Here is a 24,592-nt window from a genome sequence, read left to right as displayed (position 1 = left end):
TATTGGATGCTATTTATAAATGTTTCAATTGTTGGTTTCATTGTTGTAAGTCTGGTGAAATTGACAATGGGAGTAATCCTGTATTGCATAGGAACATTTGGGCCAAAGAACTTCCCAAAGCAGTATCTGAGCCCCAAGAATTAGAAATCCTTGGCCCTTTAACAATGGATTTCTGCCTTACGTTTACAGCTAATGATTGGTGAGGTGATCCTCCAAAGTACATTATTTTGCATACAAAATTTTGTTAGTCATTTAACAGATGACTTTTAACTTTAAAATTTTGTCTTGGTTTGAAAAGACACGTGTCTGCTAAGGAAGGCAGGAGCCTCCCCTGAAATGGAAAATGTAAACCCCCTCCCTTTGAATTGTTATCATTTTGAAATTAAGGGGGCCTCTCAGGCAAAGATATGGAATAACAGTTCTTTATTAGGGAAGAAAAGAAAAGTAAAGTAAATAATGCAGCAATAGAAAACAACACTGACAGAGTCAGGATACAACCTACACTTGTCAGGGATGGAGAGAGATGGGAAATACTGCCTCGGTGATCAGAATCCAATTTTATTGTGGGATACAAGTGCTTATATACTATTTCAGGGAGACTAGTAATGTGTACTACAATGATTGGGTTAAAATCACATACACAAAGTTATGCATATATCAACATCTCTTGCTTGCAGAGTTTAATGAGATTTTCTTTTTCCAGTAAATCTGTTTGATTTCATCTTCTGGCAATCTAGGTCTAATTTTCAAAGTTCTGTTTGCTTTTGCCAAGGCATCCCGTTATCAAATCTCTGATGTTAACCAGGTCCAAAGTCCTTCATCTGTCTGGTGTCCCCCAACATTCCAATAGACACCCTGTTGATCAGGGGACTGGTAGCAATCCAATTGAAATGGTGGCTGCCATACTCCTGGAGAGGCAGATATGGTTCTGTTGAAGCAGTGATCCTGTAGAAGGGTGTGGTCTTCCTCTGAAGATCCAGTGGTGGTGTAGATGGGCCTGGTCTTCCTCTGGGAATCCAGTGGAAAAGGCAGCTGCTTCTCTGGGAATCCAGTGGAAAAGGCTGTCCTGGTGTCCCAAAATCTCAGCTTCTATCCAGTTAGGAATCTTTGGCTTCTCCCTCTGGGCAGAGCTTCTCACAATGTGGGATGATGTAATTTTATCAGTCATGCTGTGGCACTCAATGGCACATTAAGAGCAGATGTCTCCCTGGAGGGAGGACTGGTTTGTGGAAGAGATGAAGAAAACGGCTCAATTAACAGAAGATAACAGAGACACACCTCTAACAGATGCAAATAGAATATACACATTACCTTGCAACCTAGGACAAAATGATGACAAGTGGCAGAACTTCAGTTAAAGAACTTTGCAACTAAAATTTGGCTATGATAAATAGATTTTTTTTTTTTTTGTATCTTAGTGGATATCCCTTGGATCTTAACAATCCTTCTTGAAACAAGGCAATAATAATGAGTAGGAGTATTAAGAAAAAACTTCTTAATACACACACAATTAGACTTCCTTGATGCACAGCAGTAGTTGCCTGAGACAGAAATATAACATTTTCCAAATCATAGGCATATTGATTTTGGTCCTAACAATCGCAAACACCCATAATGTGTATTTTACTACAAACTCTTAGGCATATTTTACAAAGAGTTGTACATTTTCCTAACTTTTGTAGGATAATCCTTCAGTGTGTTTATATTAGAGTTTTTGGAACATGAGAGCCTTGATTTTTCAGGAGCTAAGGTAGTTGTGAGGTTTTGAAAAGGTTAATAGGGAAATGTTGGCTTTCTCTTGCACTTGGTCAGAGAGTGGCTCTCTCTTAGCTGCTGTGAAATGGCTGTGGCATGTGGCCAGCACCATCTTCTCAGGATGGCTTGGTTGCTATTGCTGGCATGGCCCCACACCCTCGCATGCTCCTTTCCACTGTTTTTTGCTGGTTGGGCCCTCCACAGGGGCTTTTCCCACACTCTGCTTCTGGGTTTGGTGTCTGCAGCTCTTCTCACATCCATCCTTGGAGGAAGGCTCGGGGGCAGGGCCACTCCCGGTGCAGACATGGCGAGACTCCATAGAGGTGTGACTTTGGAGCCAGCCCACTCGCTTTCCATGGTGATGGGAAGTGCGGGGAACCCGATGCCAATGGCAGGGTCGATCTCAGCGGCCACGTGGCACGGTTCAATAGCTGTGGAATTGCCCTTCAACCCAGAGGGGTCGGAGCAGCTGCATGGTGTGGTGTACCCAGAGGGGCAGAAGTGCCCACAATGTGCTCTGCTCCCCCAGAGCAGGGTGGCATGGTGTGCCCACCTGAGTCAGCTGCCAGAGCTGTGGGGGCCCTCATCTCTCCACGTGTCTGGATTGTGCAATCGGCACCACCTGAGGGGTGTGGGACTCCAGGCAGCTCTCCAAAATGCAGTTTATTCCATCCAAGAGATAACAGCAGTCCAGGGTCTTGGGTGACAGAGCCTATGCCTACAGCTGTTAGCTCCAGCTGCAGGCAGGCCTGGAGACCCTTTGGTTTTGGTTACATTGCATTATGTACTTTTCTTTGCTTAGCATATTAATACAGTACAACCAATCTACACCTCAACTATTATCTATAGCCTATCATAACTACTATAATTACCATATTCATGTTACTGTTCTCCAATCACTAAAAGTTAGTACATTACAGTTTAAGCTAGGAGTTGTTTTTCAGTTTTCTTGCAGTGGGAAATTCTGAGACCTTTTTTCTACTTGCAGTTTTGCTGACTTTTTTGCCTCTGCTATCTTTCTGCTTGGTAAAAACATCTTCTTCTTTGAGATGGGTTTTTCAGACTTTGCTCTAAGTCATAAAAACCCCTTCTAACTAACATACCCTTTGCCTCCTTGGTTATCCATTAAGACTGGCTCAGCAATTGTTTTCTTCTATATCAAAACTTGCTTCCATCTCTATTCCTTCATCAGACTCTACATTTAAAAATCTTTCTGCTAAGCATGCATATCTGTGTGAATTTCTTATCAAACTTTCATCCTTCCCAACAGCTGCCGGCTCGCTGGACATCATTGGTGTCCTCGGCTTGGGCAGCCCCTGGATGCTCTCTGTTTTCCAAGATTCCCCCACTCCCTGGGGCTGTGCTGCTTTCCATGACCACTCCGCATCGGTCAGCCACAGTTCCATTGTAGTAGGACACGTTTTCTCAGAAGTGGGTCCTGCCGGCTCCCGCGGCAATGCTGCTCATGCCCAGGGTGGAACAAAGAGGTGGCTGCGCTGTTGCCCTTCCCCCTTTGCCCTTCATAATCCAATTTCATAAGTCCAGAACAAGCATCCATGGTTTTATAATACCGATGGCTGCATCATCACCAAATGACACTGCCTCAAATATATTCTGTCCAACCCTCTCCCAAAAGGGCAAATCTAAAATGTCCCCTTCTGATATGTGCAGCTCATGGTTTTCGCACCAGGTGAATAAAGCTTATAGAGCTCGTTCATCATGGTTTATCCCTCTTCTTTGAAAGAAGAAAATCAGTACCTTCATTACGCAGTTTTCTGGTCCTGACATCCAAGCTCCCACGGTCTCCTAAGTGGTTCCAGTCCACAAAAACAAGGCTAGCAACCTCACAGCACTTCACACTACTTAGCAAAGTCCTGGGTTTTCACCATATTGGCTCTGTCACCGTTTCCAGCTCCCAGGCTGTATTTCTCTGGTTCCAAACACCAATCCAGGGTCTGATGCCCTTGTAATCTGGTTCCCACACCGCTTCCCAGCTCTCAAGCTGCTTCTAATCCAGTTCTACACCGTTTTCAGGCTCTAACGCCATGTGTCTCCTTTGTTCTGTGCTTCTGAGTTCTTATCATTTCGGAGTTTACCACGTGTTAGGCCACATGAGGGGGTTGCGGGTGCAGGAGACAGAGACTGCTCAGCCTCGAGGTTTGTGTGGCACAGAGAGTGTTTATTTCCCAGGCTACCCCTAATATAGAGCATTTGAAAGACCCGGTCTGCATATGCTCATTGGTCTGAACTCCACGCCCCCTGGGGATCTGGCCAGTGAAATGCTTGCAGCTTCCTAAAAGACCTGACTGGGAGAAGCCCCTGGCAGTCAGTCCTGAGGCTTGGTAGCAAGCTTATCCATGACATTCGGTAACACCAGCAAATGGGTGCCTTCTTTCTGCTCAGTTGTATCAGGTTTCACTTTGGTTTCAGTTATGTCAGGTTGAGATTAAAGGCATAAAAAGGATGCAATTTTTACAATAAACAGATCTCCTTTGGATGCATGAGGGGGTCCCTGTTGCTTTGTTCTCCACTGCCACATGCAAATCTGCCTTTTGGGAGTGCTAATTCAATAAATAGTCGCTATAATAAACAAAGCTAGGGCTATAATTCTCAAAAAAACTTAGAACTGTCTCAAGGTGTTTTGTTTTGTTTGACAGAATACCTTAGGTGTGGAGTTGTGGTGGTGTTCACAGGGGTCCCATGACAAGGGAAGAGACGAGAATCTTGACTCCATGCTTCAGAAGGCTGATTTATTATTTTATTATATATATTATTAAAATGATATATTAGAACTATACTAAAAGAATAAAAGAAAGGATTTCATCAGAAGGCTTGAAAGGAAAGGAAGGGAATGAATAACAAAAGCTCGTAACTCTCAGAGAGTCCAAGCCAGCTGACTGTGATTGGCCATTAATTAGAAACAACCACATGAGACCAATCAAAGATCCACCTGTTGCGTTCCATAGCAGGAGATAATTATTGTTTACATTTTGTTCCTGAGGCCTCTCAGCTTCTCAGGAGGAAAAATCCTGGCCAAGGGATTTTTCAGAAAATATCATGGCTACACGGGGTAGAGAGTTATATCTTACAGGCTGCCTTAAAAGAAGAGATACTGCAATCCCACGAAATCACATCAACCAAAGCACTCCCAGTCTATTAATAAGAATTAACAAAGTCTGAACTTCGAGATAGAAAATATCTCAAAGCTTTGTACGTACATCCATCCATACAATACCACTGTGATTAACTACACTGACACACAGGTTTGCATAAGTACTATTTTCTCAAATACACTGGAGTATGGTAGACCAAAAGAAAACATCAATTGCAGAGTCTAAAGCATGTGGTTAAATAGTCCCTTTGTGTTCACAGCTTTAAATTAAAATTTACCCTTATAAATAAAGGTATTAGAGATTCCCCATGAACTCCACAGATTTTAAAAAGATGTTTGAAGGCTAGGTCTGAAGAAAGAGAGGTATTTCATTAGAAGGTTTCAGTTGCAGAGTTTTCTGACTATTTGCCACCTGTCACTTCTGTTTACAGTGTCTATAAAATCATTTTCATGCTGAAACTCACTAACAACTACCTTCCATATTTATTTATGGTTAGGCACTCATGCCAACTCCTGCTGAAGTCAAGAGCAGGTTTCTAAATATAGCAGGAATAAGATTAAACCTGAAAGGTCTGCCAGTGCTATCACTGAAATATTGATTTGTGTGTTTTCTTATTTTTTGAACCAAAATATGACCATGGCAGCTGGTATGCAGATGCAATAATCACAGAACTGAAGTCATTTGAGATTACAGAAAGGTTAAAAATTATGCACGGGAAGGCAATAACAGGAATTTCTAGCTAACAAAAAATGGTTTCTCCTGCAGCCTTGAGGTCATGTCCTTATACCCTTCTCAAAAGAAAACTTATTCATTGAACTCTCATCATCATCCCACACATATTTAAATTAATTGGAACTGTTGATTAGTCCATGTCAATTAGCATCTTGCTTTTTCTTTCTGCTGACTAACTGATTCACTTTCAAATCATAAATCTTTCAAGGAAAAAATATACCATGCAGAGGAAAACCCAAGGCATAGGCTTCCGTACATGCTATTGGCAATCCCTGTGTGACAGCCTCCTGCTAGCTTCCTACATCAGACACAGGGCAACTTCGCTGCAGCACTGACTTTCTTAATATTGGTGACATTTTAAAAATCCAAAGACACTGCTTGTTTTAAAAGTCCTAAAAAGAGCATTCTGAGTTCCTGATAGCAAACATAGAGGGACTAATTTGCTTTAGGAGAGAAGGTGTTTGTGCAGTTGGATGACAGCTTGTATGTTGATGTGGCTGTGGGGATTTATATGTTTGCGCTCCCCTTGTTTGAGGCAATGAGCGCAATGTCACCTGTGCATAGCCGACACCACAGTTTAAGACTATATGCCTTGAAGGTGCAATGCTTTATTTGTAATCAAAGGGGAAATGTATCTAAACTTATTAGGATAAGCAGTTCCTTTGCAAATAGACTGATCTAGAAACTTTGTCATTTTTAAGGAGTAAACTCCCAAGGTTATAAGGAAAATGCACATATGCTTTTCATCACTGTATAGAATTTTCTTGGACACGATTTCATTTTTCTGAAACTGGACTTGTACACCTGCAAATACATATGAAGGGTCTTGTTAAATTTATTTCAAAGGTATTTCAGACAGCAGGAGTAGCAGTAACATCTTTCATTTCAACAATGCTTGTTGGTTTCTTTTGTACTTAACTCCTAGGCTACTCATTTCCTTAAAACAGGATTTAATTTATGCAGAGATATGTTATTGTTTTAGTCTACAACTGTTACTCAGAACTGAGTTTTGCAAAATGAATGCTCACAGAAGTGCTGATTTGACAATCTTAAGTACTGCAGCATTTTAAAGAGATAGGATATTGGGATCTGTATTCCACATCTACTCCAATAGATGTGGAATAGAAACCACATTACCTGTGACTTCCTTTCTCAGTTAAAAAGAAAAAGAAGAGAGAAATAGCTGGGCTTTAGCTGTGTGTCTGGATATGAAGCCATGTGAGATTTTTGAATGGCTCCACACAAGTTTTTCAAGTTTTCTCTGTGTCTCTTAGTTCCCCAGCCCTTGGACCACCACTGTCTGGTTTTGTTGGTTTTGCATGGCTTAATTTTTAGAGAGGAGGAAAGAGGGCAGCCACCAAAGTGGGATTTCTCTGAGGAGCTGCTAAAAGCTTTCTCCACGCAGGCCAAACCAATCACTGACTGGCTCTGAAAATAGGCCCACTGCTGAACCAATTAGAAAAGCTGGTGACGCCTCTGGGACAACATATTTAAGAGAGGAAAAAAGGTGCAGGAAGCTCTTTCTGCCTTCCGAGGGGGGCTGCTGGGACAGCTGAGCCCCTTCCCAGTGGGGTTGGTGGCTCTTTCCATCAGGGCCGCCGGGCCCTGCTGCCAGGACCCATCCCAGCGCCGCCAGCAGCTGCGGCCAAAGCCGGGAGGTGGCCCTGGGGACAGGAGCAGGAATGGCCCCGCTGCCTGTGCCGGGAGCAGCCCCGGGACCGGTGCCAGGGGAGGCCCCACGGCCGAAACTGCAAGTGGCCAGGGCCACAGGAGCCCACGCAGCCACCGCCACCTGGGCGCGGCCCGCGACATGCTTTGCCTGCCAGGCCACCAAGAGCCTGCTGCGGTGCAAACCAAAGGACAGAAACCTTCTTAGCAGGACCACTCTCTTTGTTCTCAAGGCTAAGACAACCATTTGCATGCATTAGTCACTGCACTGGGGGAATAGAGGGCTCAACAATGTCTGCTACAGCTAAAGGAATTCAGCATTTGTTACAATTCGACTTGTTCTCAACACCTTCTTTCTCTGGGAATTGCTCACAGCATTTCATCAATGCACCTCGCAAATGCTTTTGCTGACTGAAGCTGCTTTGCCTTTTTCCTTCAGAAATGAATGAAGAAAACACAAACTGCCTTCTGAAATCCTTCTGCTCCCTTCCAAATCAGTTCACTACCCAAGCACAAGCCACAGACTCATTCCTGATTCCCTCTGGGAGATAGGAGGTAATATTTTGCTGCAACCAAAAAGTTATTAGAAAAAAAAAAGAAAGCTGTTGGCGCTAGGTGGAGTTAATTATGCTTTGCATTTGTTCCAGTTAATTTGGTGGGTATTGCTGTGAGCTGGATAAGGGGAGGGGCTGAACACTAGACCAAAAGGGAAGTAGAAGTGGAGAGGGGACAGAAAAGTAGGCTGTCAGTAGAGAACAGACTTTTCCTTTGGCTGGGTACTCCCTAGTAGCCAGCCAAAGGAAAAGGGCAGAGGGATCGTGCAGGGCTGGGAAAAGCAATAAAAAGCAGCATTATCTTGGCGTGTGTATGTTCGGCTCTCAGGAGAGAGAGATACACAGCTGGCTCAGTTGAATCCTTACTGATAAGGTTCTCTTTTGCTTTAATAACTTTGTCTCCATTAAATTGTATCCAAGAGTTTGTTTATTTCTAACACCTCTCTCCCAGCAGCTCAGAGCTGCATTGCACAGCGCTTGCTGTGTGCCAGAGAACACAAAGCAGGCTGGCCTGGTGGGCCTGAATATTTCTGCCAAACACTCTGCATCTCACACCTTTGCTCTGGCTCAGTGCAGAACTGCAGGATTGCAGGCGCTTCCTCCCAGAGCTGTGTGAGGCACTGGCTCCTGCAGATGTGCCCTGCCAAACTGTCCCTGCCTCACGCTGGCCTCGCTTCCCCTGGCACAAGAGCCGGGCCTGAAGGAGGCTGCCCTGTGCTCCAGCCTGCCGAGCAGCCCGGCTCCCTGCCCCGGTGCCCAGAGTGCTGCACACACTGCTGACCTTTGCCAGGAGTTGCAGGGCAGCCGGCAGAAGAGGAGGAATCCTCAGGCAGCCCAGTGGCCCTTGGCTGCCCTGGGCCTTTCTCTGCTCCTGGGCACACTCCAGACGGCCAATGCCTCCAGGCTGGGCTGTGCCCAGCATGGCTGCGTTTCCCCTCGGCAGCAGCCAGCTGCCACCTGGGCTCTGAGAGCAGAGGATTCGCCTGCTGCCAGGAACAGGCACCCAGGGCCCGGCTGCTGGCTCTTGCAGCTCCAAGGGCCTCCTTCCAGCCTGCCTCTGCCGGGGCTCTGCTGGGGCTCCACCCCAGCCAAGGCTGGGCCCGCTCTCACCTCATGTTGTCATCTTATTTCAAAAGTTTCATACCTTCTCAGTGATTTCTCATGGCCATCTCCTCACAGCACTGATTCCTTCTTTTTCACAGCACAACCAACAAACTCAATCTCTCTCCTCACCTAACTAACCCACTCTTTTGTAGCACTCGTCTTCTCATTGGACACACCTGTGGCCTATTAGGGACAGGCCTGTTCCTAATCTTTGGTGATTAGTACAGCTGCAACTCCTCAGGGGTGAGATTGCCTTCTGCACTATTCTCTTATATTCTATCCCTCCACAACCTCCCAGGCGCTGACAGCTCTGCACCACAGAAGACCTTCCCGAGTACCCTCTCTGATCTTTCTGCTTTCTAACTTGAGCAAGGCTCTCCATCCACCAAAGACATTGCACTTAGGGATACAAATCCAAGTGGCAGGAACTCAAATGCTCTTGAGTCACAGGTCAATGCCTTCATCTGCACAAGGGGTTTGGGCTGCCCAGTTCTTCCTTTGGTTTTTCCTGCAAATGCCATTGCTTTTTCTGCCTCAACTAGAAATACCACAGCTAGGCAAAAACCAGCCAGTGGGTCATATTCCAAAGGCAATGTGCTCTGGGTAGGATGAATGAAGAAGATCCTACCCCCAAAAACCAGCTAGTGGGTTGTATTCCAAAGGCAATGTGCTCTGGGTAGGATGAATGAAGAAGATCCTACCCCTTTCAAAGCACACCAAAGAAGCCCTAAGTGTGACTGAGGCCCAAGAAAAAATATCTGGTAATTCAAAAGGAAATGCTGAGTTTTCTGAAGGGGTCAGAAGGAGGGGAATCTTCCAGATGAGCTGATATTTCAGAAACTTTATTTAATTAATCCTAATCTATAATCCTATTCTACAAAACTCTTCAACAATCCTACTCTAGAATCCGACTCTACAATCCTACTCAAAATTGGCTATGGAGATAATGTCTTGACACAATTGTTACGTTCTCGTCTCCTACTGCTTCTTGATTGAGTTGATGAGTGGTGCCAAAATGGATGCTGGTTTGGCTGTTGTAACAAATGGATGCTGTCCACAGGAAAAAAATACAAAAACAAAACAATGAACCAATACTTTCCAAGCTCAGTGCTCCACAGCCTCAATCAGGATTCCTCTGGGTCCTAAAAAGACCCAGAAAGTAGAACAATGGGACCATCTGCTCCCCAGTTGTCATGGGCAGGACCTTGCCATCACAGGCGAACCTGGCCCAGAATCCCACTCATCTGTTTATTGTGATGTCTTCATCTCTCTGGGATTTTTGCCCTGCCAGTGCTCTAGAAATGGTGCTTTCTGTCCCTGGGGTTTCTTCCTTTCAGGAAACTCCAAGGACTCACATAGGTCCCTGCCTTTGCAAGACAGGCATTGTGCTGATTTCCACAGGGACAGAAAGCAGTGTCTACCTTTCCATGCCCTGCCCCTCGTGTGCTGGATGGCATCTTCCTTCCCAGCAGGGCCAGCCCAGTGGCACCAGGTCCTGCAGTTCCCTCTCTGCCACACAACCTGGCAGTAACCCTGGCACAGTTCCCGTCTGCTTGAGCGTGCCAGGCAGCAGATGGGGCTGGGACAAGTCCCTCCCAGCTGTCCCTGTTTGCGTGGCAGAAACCTCTAAGGGTGGGCTGGGGGGCACAAACCAGGGCCCCTCAGAGGCTCACAGTGGGCCCCCCAGAGCCCCTGCTGCCCACAGCCAAATCTCTGACCCCTAGGCTGGGACTGGCTTCCTTGGCTTCCTGCACCACCATTTCATGTCTCTGTACCCTGAATTGCTCTATTTCAATTCTTTTGCCATTAGATAAAAACGAACACCCCAGCAAATTACAAAACAAGGTGACAGAAACAGTCAGGAAACAGAGCACCTCTCCTCTCAGGAAATGCAGAGAGAGGTGGAGTTATTCAGTTTTGTGAAGAACAGGCCCCAGGGAGACTTTGTTGCCACTTTCCAAGACTTCAGAGTGGTTTTGAAGAAAGTGGTGGATAGCTTTTTTACAGGGCCACTTAGAATAGGATGTGGGCGAATTTTTTAAAAAACAAAGGACATCTAATCAGAGTAGGCCTAAACAAGAATTTGCTCACTCAGAGCATGGTGCCACCCTGGCACAGGTTGTTCCAAGAGCTTGTTGGTGCCCCGTCCATGGAACCATTCCAGGTTAGGTGGCAAAGGGCTCTGAGCAACCTGATCTCTTTAAAGATGTCACTGCTCATTGCAGGACACTTGGACCAGAGGACTTTTACAGGGCCCTGCCAGCCCAGCCCAGTCTAGGATTCCTCACCATTTTCATTTGAAGAGCAGCAAGAGTGGAGGTGAGGAGGAAGGGGGCTCATCTGATGCCTTGGGCTTCAGTGGAGGAGGACCCCATCCCTCAGACCCTGTTTCACCTGCAGCCCCTTCACATTTTACCTTCAGGAGCTCCTTGGCAGACCAGCGCTGCTGCTCATCTGTCTGCAGGCAGTGGCTCAGGAAGTCACGCAGGCAAGGCGAGAATCGGTTGGGGTGCCGCAGCCTTGGGGTCCCTATTACTGCGATCAGGAGTTTAACCTGGGAAAAAAGGAGACACGAGGCTCCACCTGCTGCTTTCACATCTCTAAGTTCTCTCCCAGATCCCTTTGTTTAACCTCTGTTCTTCAGTGGCAGTTACTGCCCTGGCAGAGACCCAGAGATGACCTTCCTTTACCAACCAAAAACCCAAACCCCAATGCAACCACAGCTTTTCCACCATCCCGTAGATCTTGCCTTGGCAGCTGATTTCATTGACTGACCTAGTTAGTTGGAAGGAACTACATCAACAAAAGCATGTTTGCTTCTCCAAGGATTCATACCAGCTTGAGAGGCTTTTTGGAAGAGGGACATTGCTATACTAATGTCACAGACATCTTTTGTGAAAAATCTTTTCTTTAAGATTTTTCCCTCTTCTGAGAAGCTGAAGCACCAGAGAAAGAATGTAAACAATAGTTATCTGCTGCTGTGGAATGCAACAGGTGCACCTGTGATTGGCTCATGTTGCATGTTTACAATTAAGGGCCAATCAAAGACTGAGCTCTCTCTGAGACAAAATCAGAGAGAGCTCCTTTGTTGATTAATTCCTTTTCTATTCTTAACATAGCAGCTTCTGAGACTTTTCTCTCTATTCCTATTAACATAGTCACTAAGTAATATATAACATAAAATAATAAATCCAACGTTCTGATCAGAGAGTCAAAATTCTCGACTCTCTCTTCAACCCTGAAAAACCCTTGCAAGCCCTGTAACATCCTAACTAATTTCAAGGATTAATACATGAAAGGCATATCTGCAGTGCCTGTTGGTCCCTTAAGTACAGCTGCTGTAGAACAAAATTCATCAAGCTTTTTGGGCTGTTCTTGAAAACAATGGTAATTGGAAGAAAAGAAAGGAAATCCATCAGTTAATCCCCAGGTAAGGAAACAAACATTTACAATCTCATCTTCTAACACAGACACATTAAGATGCATGCACAAATGTATTGGGATTAAAATGCCTGCTTGGGCACACAGGAATCACCTGCAGTTCTGTCTCTCAGCAGTCTAAAAAATTTCAGCTTCCCATTTTTCACCAAAAGAAAAATTGTTATGGTCAGGAGAAGGAGAGGTGCCATCCCTATGGTCACCCTCTGCTCATTTGGCTACTCAAGTGAATGCATTTATGGTAGTCCCATCCCAGAAAGTGCCAGGAAACACTGGGAGGTTTTGGCAGGCTCTCTGCATCACCAGGCTCTGGCTGGGTGATGTGGAGAACATGCCTTGGGCTACGAGAGAAACACGGTCACTGAGTGTTTCAGCAACACTGCACAAGAAGCAGAAGAGACTGTGTTGCCTTTACACCCTCATGCCCAGGTTTCAGGCATGTTTCCCAGTGAGAAGAAACTGCACAGTGGGCAAAGTTCCTCCCTAAAAAACAGCGCTTTAGAAACTTTGTTGGGTTTGGGTTTCCTTCCTTCATGTCTGGAAAGATAACAGTAGTTCTAAGGTGCTTGTTTCCTGTTACTTGGGGCCATCTTCACAGACAAAAGAACTGGAACCAAAGGAAAGTGTTGCCTGAGAATAGAGTTTCTTTGGAGTTTGTTTCATGTGGTAAGGCTTGAGCTCCCCCACTGATGCAACCAAAACTACAGCAGATGCTGATGTGTTGCAGGGACATTTTTAGGAGGGGACCTTGGTGGAAGTAGTTCCAGCAGATGGCAATGGGATTTTGTCCAATGGCACACAGGACATGGGGCAGGTGAGAAAGACAGTAGGATCAATGAGTATTTGCTTCTTACTGAGGCAGGACTTCGGTTCCAGTAAGGAGGTCCTTGTTCTACCATTTCGATGCCCACGATTCCAAAAGACCATATGTCCACTTTGGGGCCATATGGTTGATGCGTCACCATTTCAGGCGCCAGCCACCAAGTTGTCCCGGCTACCGAGCACCGTCTGCTCTGCTCAGGTGTGAGCTGAGTAGAGAGGCCAAAATCAGCTGAGGAGAAAACAAAATACGGGTCTTATCTGAATTCTGTGCAATTAGGAAAGCAAGCAAAAGAATTCCCCAGTAGAAGTTTGAAAATGTGCTGTTGAATCTCCTGGCATTGGTGACTTAAAAAATCTCCCCATTTTTTACACTGCCTCCAGCAGTAGCTTTTGTTCTTTGAAAGCTTTACACTTGTAGCTCCCTCCCTCTGGCAGGGACACACACAGAGCAAGGCCACTCCTGACTGCTTGTTCCTTCTCATACCTCTGTGCACATTGCAACCATGTCACCAGCTCATGGTTGACATGGTGTCCCTGCGCTGCCACCAGCACCATTTCTGGGGAGCTGGCAGTCACTCAAAGCAGCCCTAAACCCCACATCCCTGGAATGCTGCACCTGACCAAGAATACACTGACCCAGCTTTACAGAACCGTCGCTTCTGAGAAGGATGTTGCCGCTCTTCACATCTCGGTGGATCACATGGTTTGAATGAAGAAAATACAGTCCTTGCAGGCACTGAAAGAGAAAACAGAAAGAAGAAAGAAAAAATAAGTGATGGGATTTCATCACATAAGAAAGGAAACAAAGAATCTAACAGATTCCCTTTCCGCAGGGGAATGGGGAGTAATGGCAGAACACAGTGCCACTGAGAGGAAGAGCTCGCTGCTCCAACACTTGCAGAGCAGGACCTTTCTGACGAAAGGCACATCAGCTTTTGAAAGAGCAACAGCACCTGCTGTTGTAGACTGTCCCCTGCAAACCAGCCAGGATGACTGCTGCTGCAGTGCATGTGTTCAGAAGCAAAGAGCATTTGGGCTGCAGTCCTGTCCTTTTTAGCTGAGGACTGAAAGAAATGAGTCTCTTTTTTCCTTTGCTGTTTGTTTCAAACCCTGTCACCAGCACCTTTGCTTTCACAGGCAAGAAATACAGTGAAGACAGGCAAAAGTTTAGCGAGGTAAGATGGACAACAGCAAATACATCAGGCAGAGTGAGAGTACAACAGCAGGAGATAAGAGTACTGGCACTGAGTACAGTGAGTGCAGGGGCACTAGCAGGCCTTTCACTTGAAGTGCTTTTACTTGCCCATAGCATACCAGCAATACAGAAACAAAACTTGGCAGATGAAACCTCTCCTGATCTGAGCCCCTGTTTCCCAGACAACCCTGCCCAAGTCCTTGGAAACACAGACTGGATTGCTGACCTCCCGACAGATGGCTGCCATGTGGTCTTCAGACAGGCAAGTCTTGCTGATGATGTCACTCAGAGTGCCTCCATCCATGAACTCCATAACTAGCCAGAGTTCCTCACCCAGAAGGTAGCTGAAAGAAGGAAACAAGGGTGTGGAGATCAATATGCATGGCTGTCTTGATTTTTTGCTTCTGGGGTTTTTGTTTCCAGGTTCCTTTGTGACTAGGACAGAATCAGAGGAATAGACGTTCCCTGTCAGCTCTGCATTGTTTGCAGTCTGTGCAGTCTGGAGGAGAAAGACACAGCTGTGAAAAAGGAGATGTCTTAGATGGACAGCAAGTGAAAAGTCCAGTTTAGTAACAGCCCAGATAAAAATATGTCAGGCATAGTGTTTCTGGAAATAAGCACCTAGTCTTCCTGGCATGCACAGCAATGGCAACGAGCGCTAATGATCTAAGGGAAATCCACTTCAGGATGGTTCATCAGCATTTAAGAAACTTTAAAAAATCTGTCCCAAAAAAGTGTGGAGGCCATGTACTTCAAGGCTATTGACTTAGGAAGATACAGCTGATCCAGGTTTTGAATAATTTTGGAATAATTTTCAAACTAGGAGTGCCAGGGAAGACTCAGGCAGACAAGACGCACTGTCTTCTAATCCATTGGAGATGAATAGAGAAATATGAATGAATAAAAATTAACAGCTCTACTTTCTGCCACTGACCAAAGTGGGTTTTTAACCTCTCATATTTGCTGTATGTAAATGCTGTATGTAAATTGATGGGATAAGACCAAGACCTCTCACCTGTCTAAATAATTCACAACACTGGGACTCCTGTATCTCTTCATAATCATGATTTCATTAACAGTTAGTTGCTTGCTCCTCAGTCCTTTTAGATTTATTTTCTTTATGGCCACCTAAAATGACATTGAAAATCAGTAACTTGAGAAGTTGGTGGCATGAGACCACAATGCAATGGAGCAAGTGATTTTGCAATGACACAGCTGAGCTGTGCCAAACTGCCTTGTGATTAGGCACTGCAGTAATTAGGAACTGACATTCCAACAGCCCATTTCTCTGCTCCCTTGGGGGCCAGTTACAGGACATGTGGGGCCACTGACGTTTTGCTTTGTCCACTTGGTAACAGTGGTGTCTCAGCTATGACCCACAAACCTGTGACCACAATCTCTGCTGCTTTGTTTGGGATTCAGAAGAAATAATCCATGCCTTAACACTCTGTGGATACATCTTGCAAAGGCTATGGGTGGGTCTTAGGGCTTTTAGGGCACCTTGCAGATCTCTCCCTATGTGCAATTGCCAAGTGCAGCACTGCAAGCGGCTAAGGAACTACCAGCAACTTTCAGATGGATTTGCTGGCCACCAGAATTGAGAATTCAGGACTCTGAAGCTGTAGCCCCAAAGAGCAGTGAGGTGCTCTAAAGCACCACCTTTGTTTTAGCAATGGAGAGCGAGTGAGCGCGTCCTTCTCTGAAAGGAAGTGCTGCCCTCCGTGCCTTCCTTCTGGCAGCTGAGGAGGACAAAGTCCCAAATGTATTTTGCAGGCTGGCACCAGTCTGTGCTTCTTGTGCCTTTTCAGCACGGCTCTACCCAAAGCTCCAGCCACAGCTCACACCAGAAGGGAAAGCCCCTCAAGAGCAGCAGAGTCTGCAGGGCCTGTTGATATTTACCTCTCCTCCTGTGGCATTGTTGAGTGCTCTGACCACTTGTCCAAAACCCCTAGAAACAAAACAGAAGGAGAGAAAGGAGAAGCTGTTTAGGTCCTAAAGTGAAAGCCAGCCCACAGAGGAGATCTGTGCTGGCAATGCCAAAAACCTGGAGGATGCAGGAGGGCTCTGCCAGAAGGCAGATGATGCATTTTCCTCTCAAGTGCAGGCACTGGGCCTGTTCCTGAAGCGCTGGAATTCAACTTCTAAAGGGAGTTTATTCTTTCCTCTTGGGTTTCACTTTCTAAACTGTGTGGTTCCTATCCTGACCACAGAGTATTTCCTTCTGCCAATGAGGGGAAAGAAATGCTCCTGGCAACTCTTATCTCACACAGCTTTGATAGGGATAGGTTGCTCTTTGAGGCAAGCAAGTTTCTTCTTTTTCCATTAGTATGCCAGAATGATTTTGAGACACAGAAAAATGCTAAAGAAATTAACACTGAGCATTCCCACACTTGAGAGACAAGGAGATCTCCCAGATCCTGTTCTTTGATGCAGGCAATACTTTGTCAGCATAGAGATGTCTCTTACAGTGCCTTCTGAGCACACTCACAAATTCTGAGCAGCACTGAGAGATGGGATCATCTATCTCCAGTGTCTGAACATGTTTTCAGCTTGCGTGACTTCACGCTGGATAGACATTTCACCAGAAAAACACCTGGCCCATGGCTGTGCAGGGGTATCTGCGTTTGGACTCACCCGCTGCCAATACGTTCCTTTTCAGTGTATTTCATCACAGGATTTTCCTGGTTCACCATTCTCCCTGAGAGAAACAAAATGCAAGATGCTGACTTTAAAGCAGAGATCCCAGCTTCCAGGAGATACAAAAGGCAGCCCCACTCTCTGGGGTTCTCAGCCCTTTGTGCTCAGCTGGGTAACAACCACCACAACAGCAAAAGGATGGGCAGCCCTGCAGTGCAGATGGCTGGCACAGAGACTGATTTTGTACAGTCCTTTGAGAAGTTTTCTTAACAGGAAACAAAAGCACAGGGACATGCATTTCCAGGAGAGAAGGATATCTTCTCTACCTTTCAGCTGTTTGCCAAAATAATGCCTTTCCATTTGTAAAGCAGAGCAGCTCATGCTAGAACCAATCCCAGTGGGGTTTCAGCATCAGGACCCTGACCTGTTCATGAGCAGGCTGAGCTCAAAGATGCCCCTCTCCCAGCTAAGGAAGGCTCCAGCCTCTGCAGTCAAAGCAACCCTCAGGGACAGGGCAGCTAGCACAACAAGGCTGGCAAAGCCCAAGCATGAGCACTGACAGGCAGTGGGAAGAAGCCACAGCCAGTCTGAGCCCCGTATAACCTGTTGTCCCCATTCAGGACACAACAGGATGGGCTTTGAGATCAGCCCCACCGAGGTGTGGATCAGTGCCCTTTTTGTCCCAACAGGTGATGGTAGACACAGAATCCACTGGGCTCTGCTCTCAGCCCCACCAGGTCTTATCTGAGAGCACAGCACTGGCAGCTGGTATGGGCAATAGGCAGATTCATTGGGTTGTGCTGCAGAATCACAAAGGACTTGATGTGTTTTCCTAGAAACTGACCTGAGCAGGGCTTGGCCCAACAGGTAGGATCCTAACAGTCAGGGGAAAGAGTGGGAATCGGGTATGGAAAAGTGCCATGGATCTGAGGAATATACCATGGCTGGGCTGGAGGCTCTCTCCTGAGAAATGCCTGCAGTACAGTTTTATCTGATCACGCCACTTGGATGTGTCTCTTAGACACATCTTGAAAAGCATAAAACTAGAAGATTAAATAAAGTTTGTTACAAAAGTATCTGGTTTTTTGGGGGGGCACATGGAAAACACCTCTTGCTTTCTATTTTCCTGTAACCTGATGTTCTTTCAAAGTAGGTGGTATTGACAAAAATATAGCATTCTCTTATTGACAAAAAATATAGCATTCTCATGAAAATAAACTGTGGGTGTAGTAGATGTAACAGTAACAGTCATAAAAATGCCAGCAGTTAGACGTGACACAGAAGAGCTCTTTCAGGACGGAGAAAAACCAACTCCACCAAAAAAACCCCACAAACCATCAACAAAAAAAAAACCCAAAACACAACAAAAAACCTCACAAAACCCAAAACCAAAAAATCACCACAAAAAATAAACAGTACAAAAACATCCCCCCTCAAAAAAAAAAAAAATCACCAATCAAAAAGACAAAGCTCCAAAACCAGTCCATTTCTGTGAAGTTTTTTTGCTCTGATGACTGGTTGGAAGTCAGGACTCTAAGGAAAATTTAGGAAGCTGAAAATTCTATTCAGTTTGGCCACTAGCACACAGGACTTTCCTAGATCATTTGCTAGGTCACAGCCTTCTACTGATGCAAGGACAATCCCTGCTTCAGCATTTAGCAGAGAGGGATGCTCAGGCAAACCCAAGCCAGTCCAAGGTGCCCTCAGAGGCAGCAGGAACACCCAGAGCGCTCTCTCGCTGCCTCAGAGCACAGCACTGCTCAGGGGAGTCCTAAACGGCCCTGTGACACCAAACTCAGGAGGAGCATTTGGTACAGCTCTGCTGACACCTGCACACAATGCACTGTCCCTCAGACAAGAAACACACCAGACATACCCAGCATCTCCAGGTACCTCTTCTCAGTCTCCTGTTTCGGAGAGATGAAGGAACTGCCCAAGCTTGAGGTTCCAGGTTTTACAGAATGGCTTCTTCCAGGCAAAGCTGCTGCGGCAGCAGGTTCAGAGCCCTTGGTGTGCTGGACCTGGAGCACTTCTGGTGGGCACTGTTCCTGTGCCTCACTCTTAACTTGGGGTCCGTCATTGCCAGACATTTGCTGGAAGTCTTCGCAGGCTGCCCGGTCAGATGTCAACTCTTGCTCCTCAAATGAAACAGAACAAAGGAGTCAGACACTACAGCTTGTCCCTGTCAGCCAGGAGTCATCGACTGTGAGGAAAGGGAAAGAACAGATTGACAAGGAATGCAGACAGCTTGTTTCAGTCCCCCATCTGGGTCTGAGAACAGGAGAGCAGGAGTCAATTTGGATGACTGCTGGCAAAAAGGCCAAAGGAAAAATTCCACTATCCAGGGAAGCACAGGAGATTGAGCACACCAGGAAATGTCCTTCAGAGTGACTGTGATACACACTACAGCAGGATGGCACTCAGAGGCATGGCCCCACTCCCTGCTGCTCTGCACTGGAAAGGCAAAAAGGGCAGAAAACACCACTTTGGTGACTGCAGTGACTGCATCCCTCTTTCACTCACTTGCTTTTGTAGAGAATGAGGGAAGCAATTAAGTTTCTCCCTGATGATTTTCATTTCTTCCTCCAGCCTCTTCTGCCTTGTCTTGATCCTAGTGTCAGCTATCTGAAGCTCAGCGTTTAGCTGTTCCTTCATGTTCTCTAAAAAACAAGCGAGAGGATGTTTCATGAGTGGAGTGCCTGCCACTCTTTCACTCACCTGGTTTTGTTGATCGCCCCTCTGCTGATGGAGATTCTCCTCTTGATTTCTTCCCATGTCTTCCTTGTTCATGTTCTTCACGTCCATGATGGCACTCTGAGCTTCGGGCAGCTCTGCTTGTGGCTCTGCCTTGATCTTCTGTACACACAAATGCAGGACAAGTGACTCTTGCTCAGGCTCAGTTTTTTTCCTCTTGCAGCCTCAAAATCACATTTATTCAGCCACTTCTTTCTGCCTCCCTGCCCACCTTTGCTTCCATTGCAAACCTCCTGTCCCAGGGCTGATCTCTGCAGATTCCAAGGCTCTGTGCTTCCAGTGCCTGTGGGACTCCTGGCCTCCTCAGTCCCAAGAGCTGTGGTTTATGCCCCTCTTCCTGCCGTTCCCTCTGAGCCTTGGCCAGTCAGGCTTACCTGGCCATTGTCCTGTGGCTCTTCCACCTGCTGCCTGAGCTGCTCTTCCTGCTCTTGGGCTGGGAACAGCTCTTCCTGAGTTTGGCATGGCATCTCTGTTGAAGCAATCTGCTCCTGCTCTTTCTCTAGAAGCACCTGCACAGAAAGCAAGAGAAGATGGGTTTCAGCTTCCCATACAACCTTTGTGGGCCAAGACTCAAAGACTGCTGGGCTCACACATTCCCAAAGCACTGTGCTGCTGCTCTCCAGGGTCATTCTCTGTTCAAGGGGAGGCACAGATTCCAAAGTGACCCTGGCCTGAAAATCAGGGGCCATCTGGGACTGAAGCTCCAACAGCCTCTCAGGCAGCTGACAGGGAAGCTGTGGCATTCCTCAAGGGTCTGGTGAGGGCTTCCCTCTGCTTCTGCCATGTCCTGTTTGTCTTTCAGTAGTGACTGACACCCTGCCCTGTCCCACAGCTCCATCCTGGCTCTGCAAGTGGCTTCAGCCCTTGTGAGACACTTCTGGAGTTCATGTTCTCTTCAGGCCTGCACAAGCATTCCTGCCTTTCTGACATCTGCACTCTTGTTAGAAAACCTGGTCATTCAGAAGATGAGGATGAATGCAAAGTTCTCTGATGGGTGTGACTGAGCCCCTAGGGCCACTTCAGTATACGGAAGAGGACCAAGGTGTTTTTTCTCCCTCTTTTGTCAACTGAGAATTCTGACCAGCAGTTACAGAGACTCTCCTAAGGCCCCATTAATGAATGCACTTACACAGCCCTGGGGATGCCAGTGAAGGAAACCATGCGTCATGTAATGTATGGCATGTGTGACCAGAGTCACCGAACACCACCTAAACCTGGAATTGTTCCACCTCTCTAGGACAGGCAGAAATTTAAAGAATTAACTGGGGACTTCAGGGCAGAAGAGGCCAGAGGACTAAAACAACTCTGAGGGGAAAAACGATCATATCTGGAAGGGAAAACATCTCTGCCTGCTCAGAATTGGTCAAGAGAACATGTCTCTAATCCCCTCCTGAGAGGGATGCTTTAGGTGACCTTTACATCTCCAAATGCCTTGGACCAGAGCCAGGAAGATTCAATTATGTAAATGTTGCATAGATATATAAATGGACAGATAGATAGATAGATAGATAGATAGATAGATAGATAGATAGATAGAGAGATCTCATTACTGAAATCTCTCTTTAATGTCCTCTCTATTGCTACACACAACAAAACTTGATAGCCAGTGCCCTGCTCAGCAGCAATCCTGAGAATGCTCTCCTGTAGCTTCAATAAAGGACACTCTTGGGGAATCTGGAGCATGTAGGTCCTATGGAAAGGGGTCAGACTCAGAGCATTGCACTGGGAACTGCGCTCTCTGTGCATCTGTGCTCGAGCAAGTTCTTCTCTTGGACTCAATCACACTGATGGTGCTAAAGTGTCTGGAATCAGAAATGCAGCCCAGCCACTCCCAGCTCCTGTGATCTCTGAGGAGCACGTGGAATGCAAGGACATTGATCTTCTATTTAATTCCCAGACACAACACACACTGATTACCTGGGCAGCAAAAACGCATAGGCGCTGCTAAGCTCAAAGTGAACAGAAAGACCCTACTGGCTGGAATAGAACCACAACAGCTCCTTCTGCGCCAAGGTCCCTGCACAAAATGATCTGTTCTCATGCAAAAAAAAGCATTCTCCAGAAGTGCTACCGTGGAATATAAAATTTTAGCATAGCCAGGCCCAAAGATTTACAAGGCCTGGAAATAATTACAAAAAGCACAATGCTTGGGAGAAAAAGAAAATGAGAAGGCCTCCTCTTAAAAGAAAACCAAAATACAACGATGAAAACAAAGGGGGAAAAGTCACTACAAACATGGCTATAATATTTGGATATACTGAGGAGATGCTGAAGGCCACTCATGAGCCACTCATTATCCAGACAAAAGGTCCCTCAGTACCTCTTTACTGGCCTTGTGCTGCACTCCCTTGCCCAGCTCCCCTGTCCTGTGCAAACACTGCAGCTGCTCCATGACTTTCGGCTTCCCAGGGGCCCACAGCTGCACACAGCACTCCAGCTGTGGCCGCAGCGCTGCCCAGCACAGGGCCACGCTCACTGCCCTGCTCCTGCTGCCCCACTGCTGCTGACACAGCCCACCATCCCCTTGGCCTTCTTGCCCATCTGGCCACATGCTGCCTCATCTTTAGCTGCTCAAGACGGGCAGAACCCCTGGGTCATTTTCGCCCACACACCTCCCCAAGCACAAAGTTGTCTATCTGACTTATGGTACAGCTTTCACCATTTCAAGATGGCCTTCCCCTTCGGAGAAGCACAAGACAGCAGTCAAGGACTTGCAGCTTCAGCCCCACTCCAGGCTCACATGCACTTTCCAAAGCGGCAGACTACATCACAAAATGCATCCAAAGAAACTTGCCCCTTCTGCTTTTGGCCTCACAAGAAGGCTGCATAATATGCACTTTGTTTCTTTGGCGACATAGGAGAAGAATGAGCATGCACAGCTTCAAGGACATCTCCTTGCAGCTTATCAAAGCGAAAAGTCAGCCAGGAAATAAGACATGATAGAACCGAAGAATTACAGAAGAAAACTGCAGAGCAGTCTTACAAGCCAAACACAACTTTCCAACAAAGGAAAACAAAGAAAGCCCCATGACCTCCAGCACTACCAAGTGTGCCCTCAGCCACAGCGCTGCAGAAGCCCAGAGACAGAGCTTCCCTGAGCCAAGCAGCCACATGCTCTCCCACAGGCACCAGCCCTTTGGATTCTCAACATCACAGGTCAAAGGCCAAGTTCTGCTGTCGCTGCGTGCAGGAAATCCCGAGCTCCTGGCAGCACTCCAGCACTCAGCATCCTCAGCCAGCAACAGGAAGCACTGGCTGCTCTGAAACTTGCACCTCTACCTTGCTCTAAAGACACCACCACACACAACTGGCACTTACGGGCTCACGATATCCAGGCTCTGGTGTGAGCACTGATGGAGTTTGGCGCTCCTTCACCTCAATTTGCTCCTCTTGGGCTTCTTCTCCAGGAGCAGCGGGAGCCAGGGGAGAGACGGCTATTGGTTCTGTCAGCTGTGGCAAGAGAGAAGCATAAAGGACAGGCTGTCACCTCTCACTCAAAACCTCATTTCTTTTCAGATCTACCACCTAATGTTCTTAGGAGAAATCAGACTATTTTGTAGCCACACAGGGATTCTAAGTTCCACCGACCAAATTAATATGGGCCAACTCAACAGAATTCTAGATGGATATGAAGTTGATATTTCTCCCTGGCTGCTATCAGCAAGCAATGTTGTCTCTGTAAAATGCAGCTTTTAGTTCTTGAAAGCTCAGATTTGGAAGAGTAGCAAAGAGACAGCGATCCATTGCTATTGCAGACGTGGAAAACCCAAACTGGATCACAATCTCATTCAAGGTGTCAAAAGGGCAGGAAACAATGTGCAGAAGCATCTTTGCTTGCTGGAACAGGAGAAAACAAACAGGGCTTCCTCTTCTGGCAAACCAACTGTTGCACATTGAGCCATTTGTCAGGGATGAGTTTTTGTCGCTTGCAGAGAAAACTTGGGACGCTCCATATGAGAATTAGCAAGCTTCCTTTATTGAAGAGAGCATCAGATATTTAAACAGCAAGTAATGACCTCATGAATATTCTGTAATTTACACTGTCCATTGGCCACCCCACTACATCAATTCTTCTCCATTCTTTACATGTTACATCGCTCTTTTCTCATGTCTCTTTAAATATTTGTTATCATACTACAGCTGGGCACAAGGACACACTATCTTACAGGTGTAGGACTTGGAAGTGGCCACGGCCTGGTACTTTTCCAATTCTTAGCTACTCTCCCAACAACCAACCAGCCAGAAAACACATGATGGAAGTATTACCTATTCCGGTGTCTAAAGCACTTGGATTTAGTGAGGGCATGTTTGGTAGGAAAACAGCAACTGTGCTGAGCACTGTTGTGTAGGGATGGATGAAACTGTGCCTGAAGGTCCCTCATGAACCTCGAATTGTCCAGACTAAAGGTCCCTCAGCGCCTCCTCACTGGCCTTGTGCTGCGCTCCCTTGCCCAGCTCCCAGGTCCATCTCTGCACATACTGCAGCCCCTCAGGGACTTTCTGCTTCCCAGGGCCCACAACTGCACACAGCACTCCAGCTGTGGCCACAGCGCTGCCCAGCACAGGGCCACGCTCACTGCCCTGCTCCTGCTGCCACACTGCTGCTGACACAGCCCACCATGCCCTTGGCCTTCTTGGACACCTGGTCCCAAGCTGGCTCTCATTCAGCTGATCTTCTACAGCACCCCTGGGTACTTTTAGCCCATGCAGTTTCCCAGCCACAGCATGGCCCGTTTGAGTTCAAATACAGCATCCACCATTTCTACATGTACCTCTTCTGAGCAACACAAGGCAGCAGTCAAGCACTCACGGCTTCACCC

At 46.7% G+C, this 24,592-nt stretch overlaps 1 protein-coding gene across 1 annotated transcript in view; it reads right to left on the bottom strand.

Moving 5' to 3' along the window:
- Positions 1-24,592, bottom strand: part of LOC132086422 (serine/threonine-protein kinase PAK 3-like) — a 67,644-nt gene that overhangs the window by 20,309 nt on the left and 22,743 nt on the right. Inside the window, 9 exon segments of the mRNA XM_059492087.1 lie at positions 2,011-2,224; positions 9,909-9,976; positions 11,343-11,480; positions 13,219-13,415; positions 13,823-13,922; positions 14,608-14,725; positions 15,397-15,509; positions 19,542-19,874; positions 20,147-20,281. Coding sequence (XP_059348070.1) covers positions 2,011-2,224; positions 9,909-9,976; positions 11,343-11,480; positions 13,219-13,415; positions 13,823-13,922; positions 14,608-14,725; positions 15,397-15,509; positions 19,542-19,874; positions 20,147-20,281 — 1,416 coding nt within the window.

The sequence above is a fragment of the Ammospiza nelsoni genome, chromosome Z (assembly GCF_027579445.1).
Source record: "Ammospiza nelsoni isolate bAmmNel1 chromosome Z, bAmmNel1.pri, whole genome shotgun sequence".
In the NCBI taxonomy this organism is placed as follows: Eukaryota; Metazoa; Chordata; class Aves; order Passeriformes; family Passerellidae; genus Ammospiza; species Ammospiza nelsoni.
This window is presented reverse-complemented; position numbering and strand designations above follow the sequence as displayed.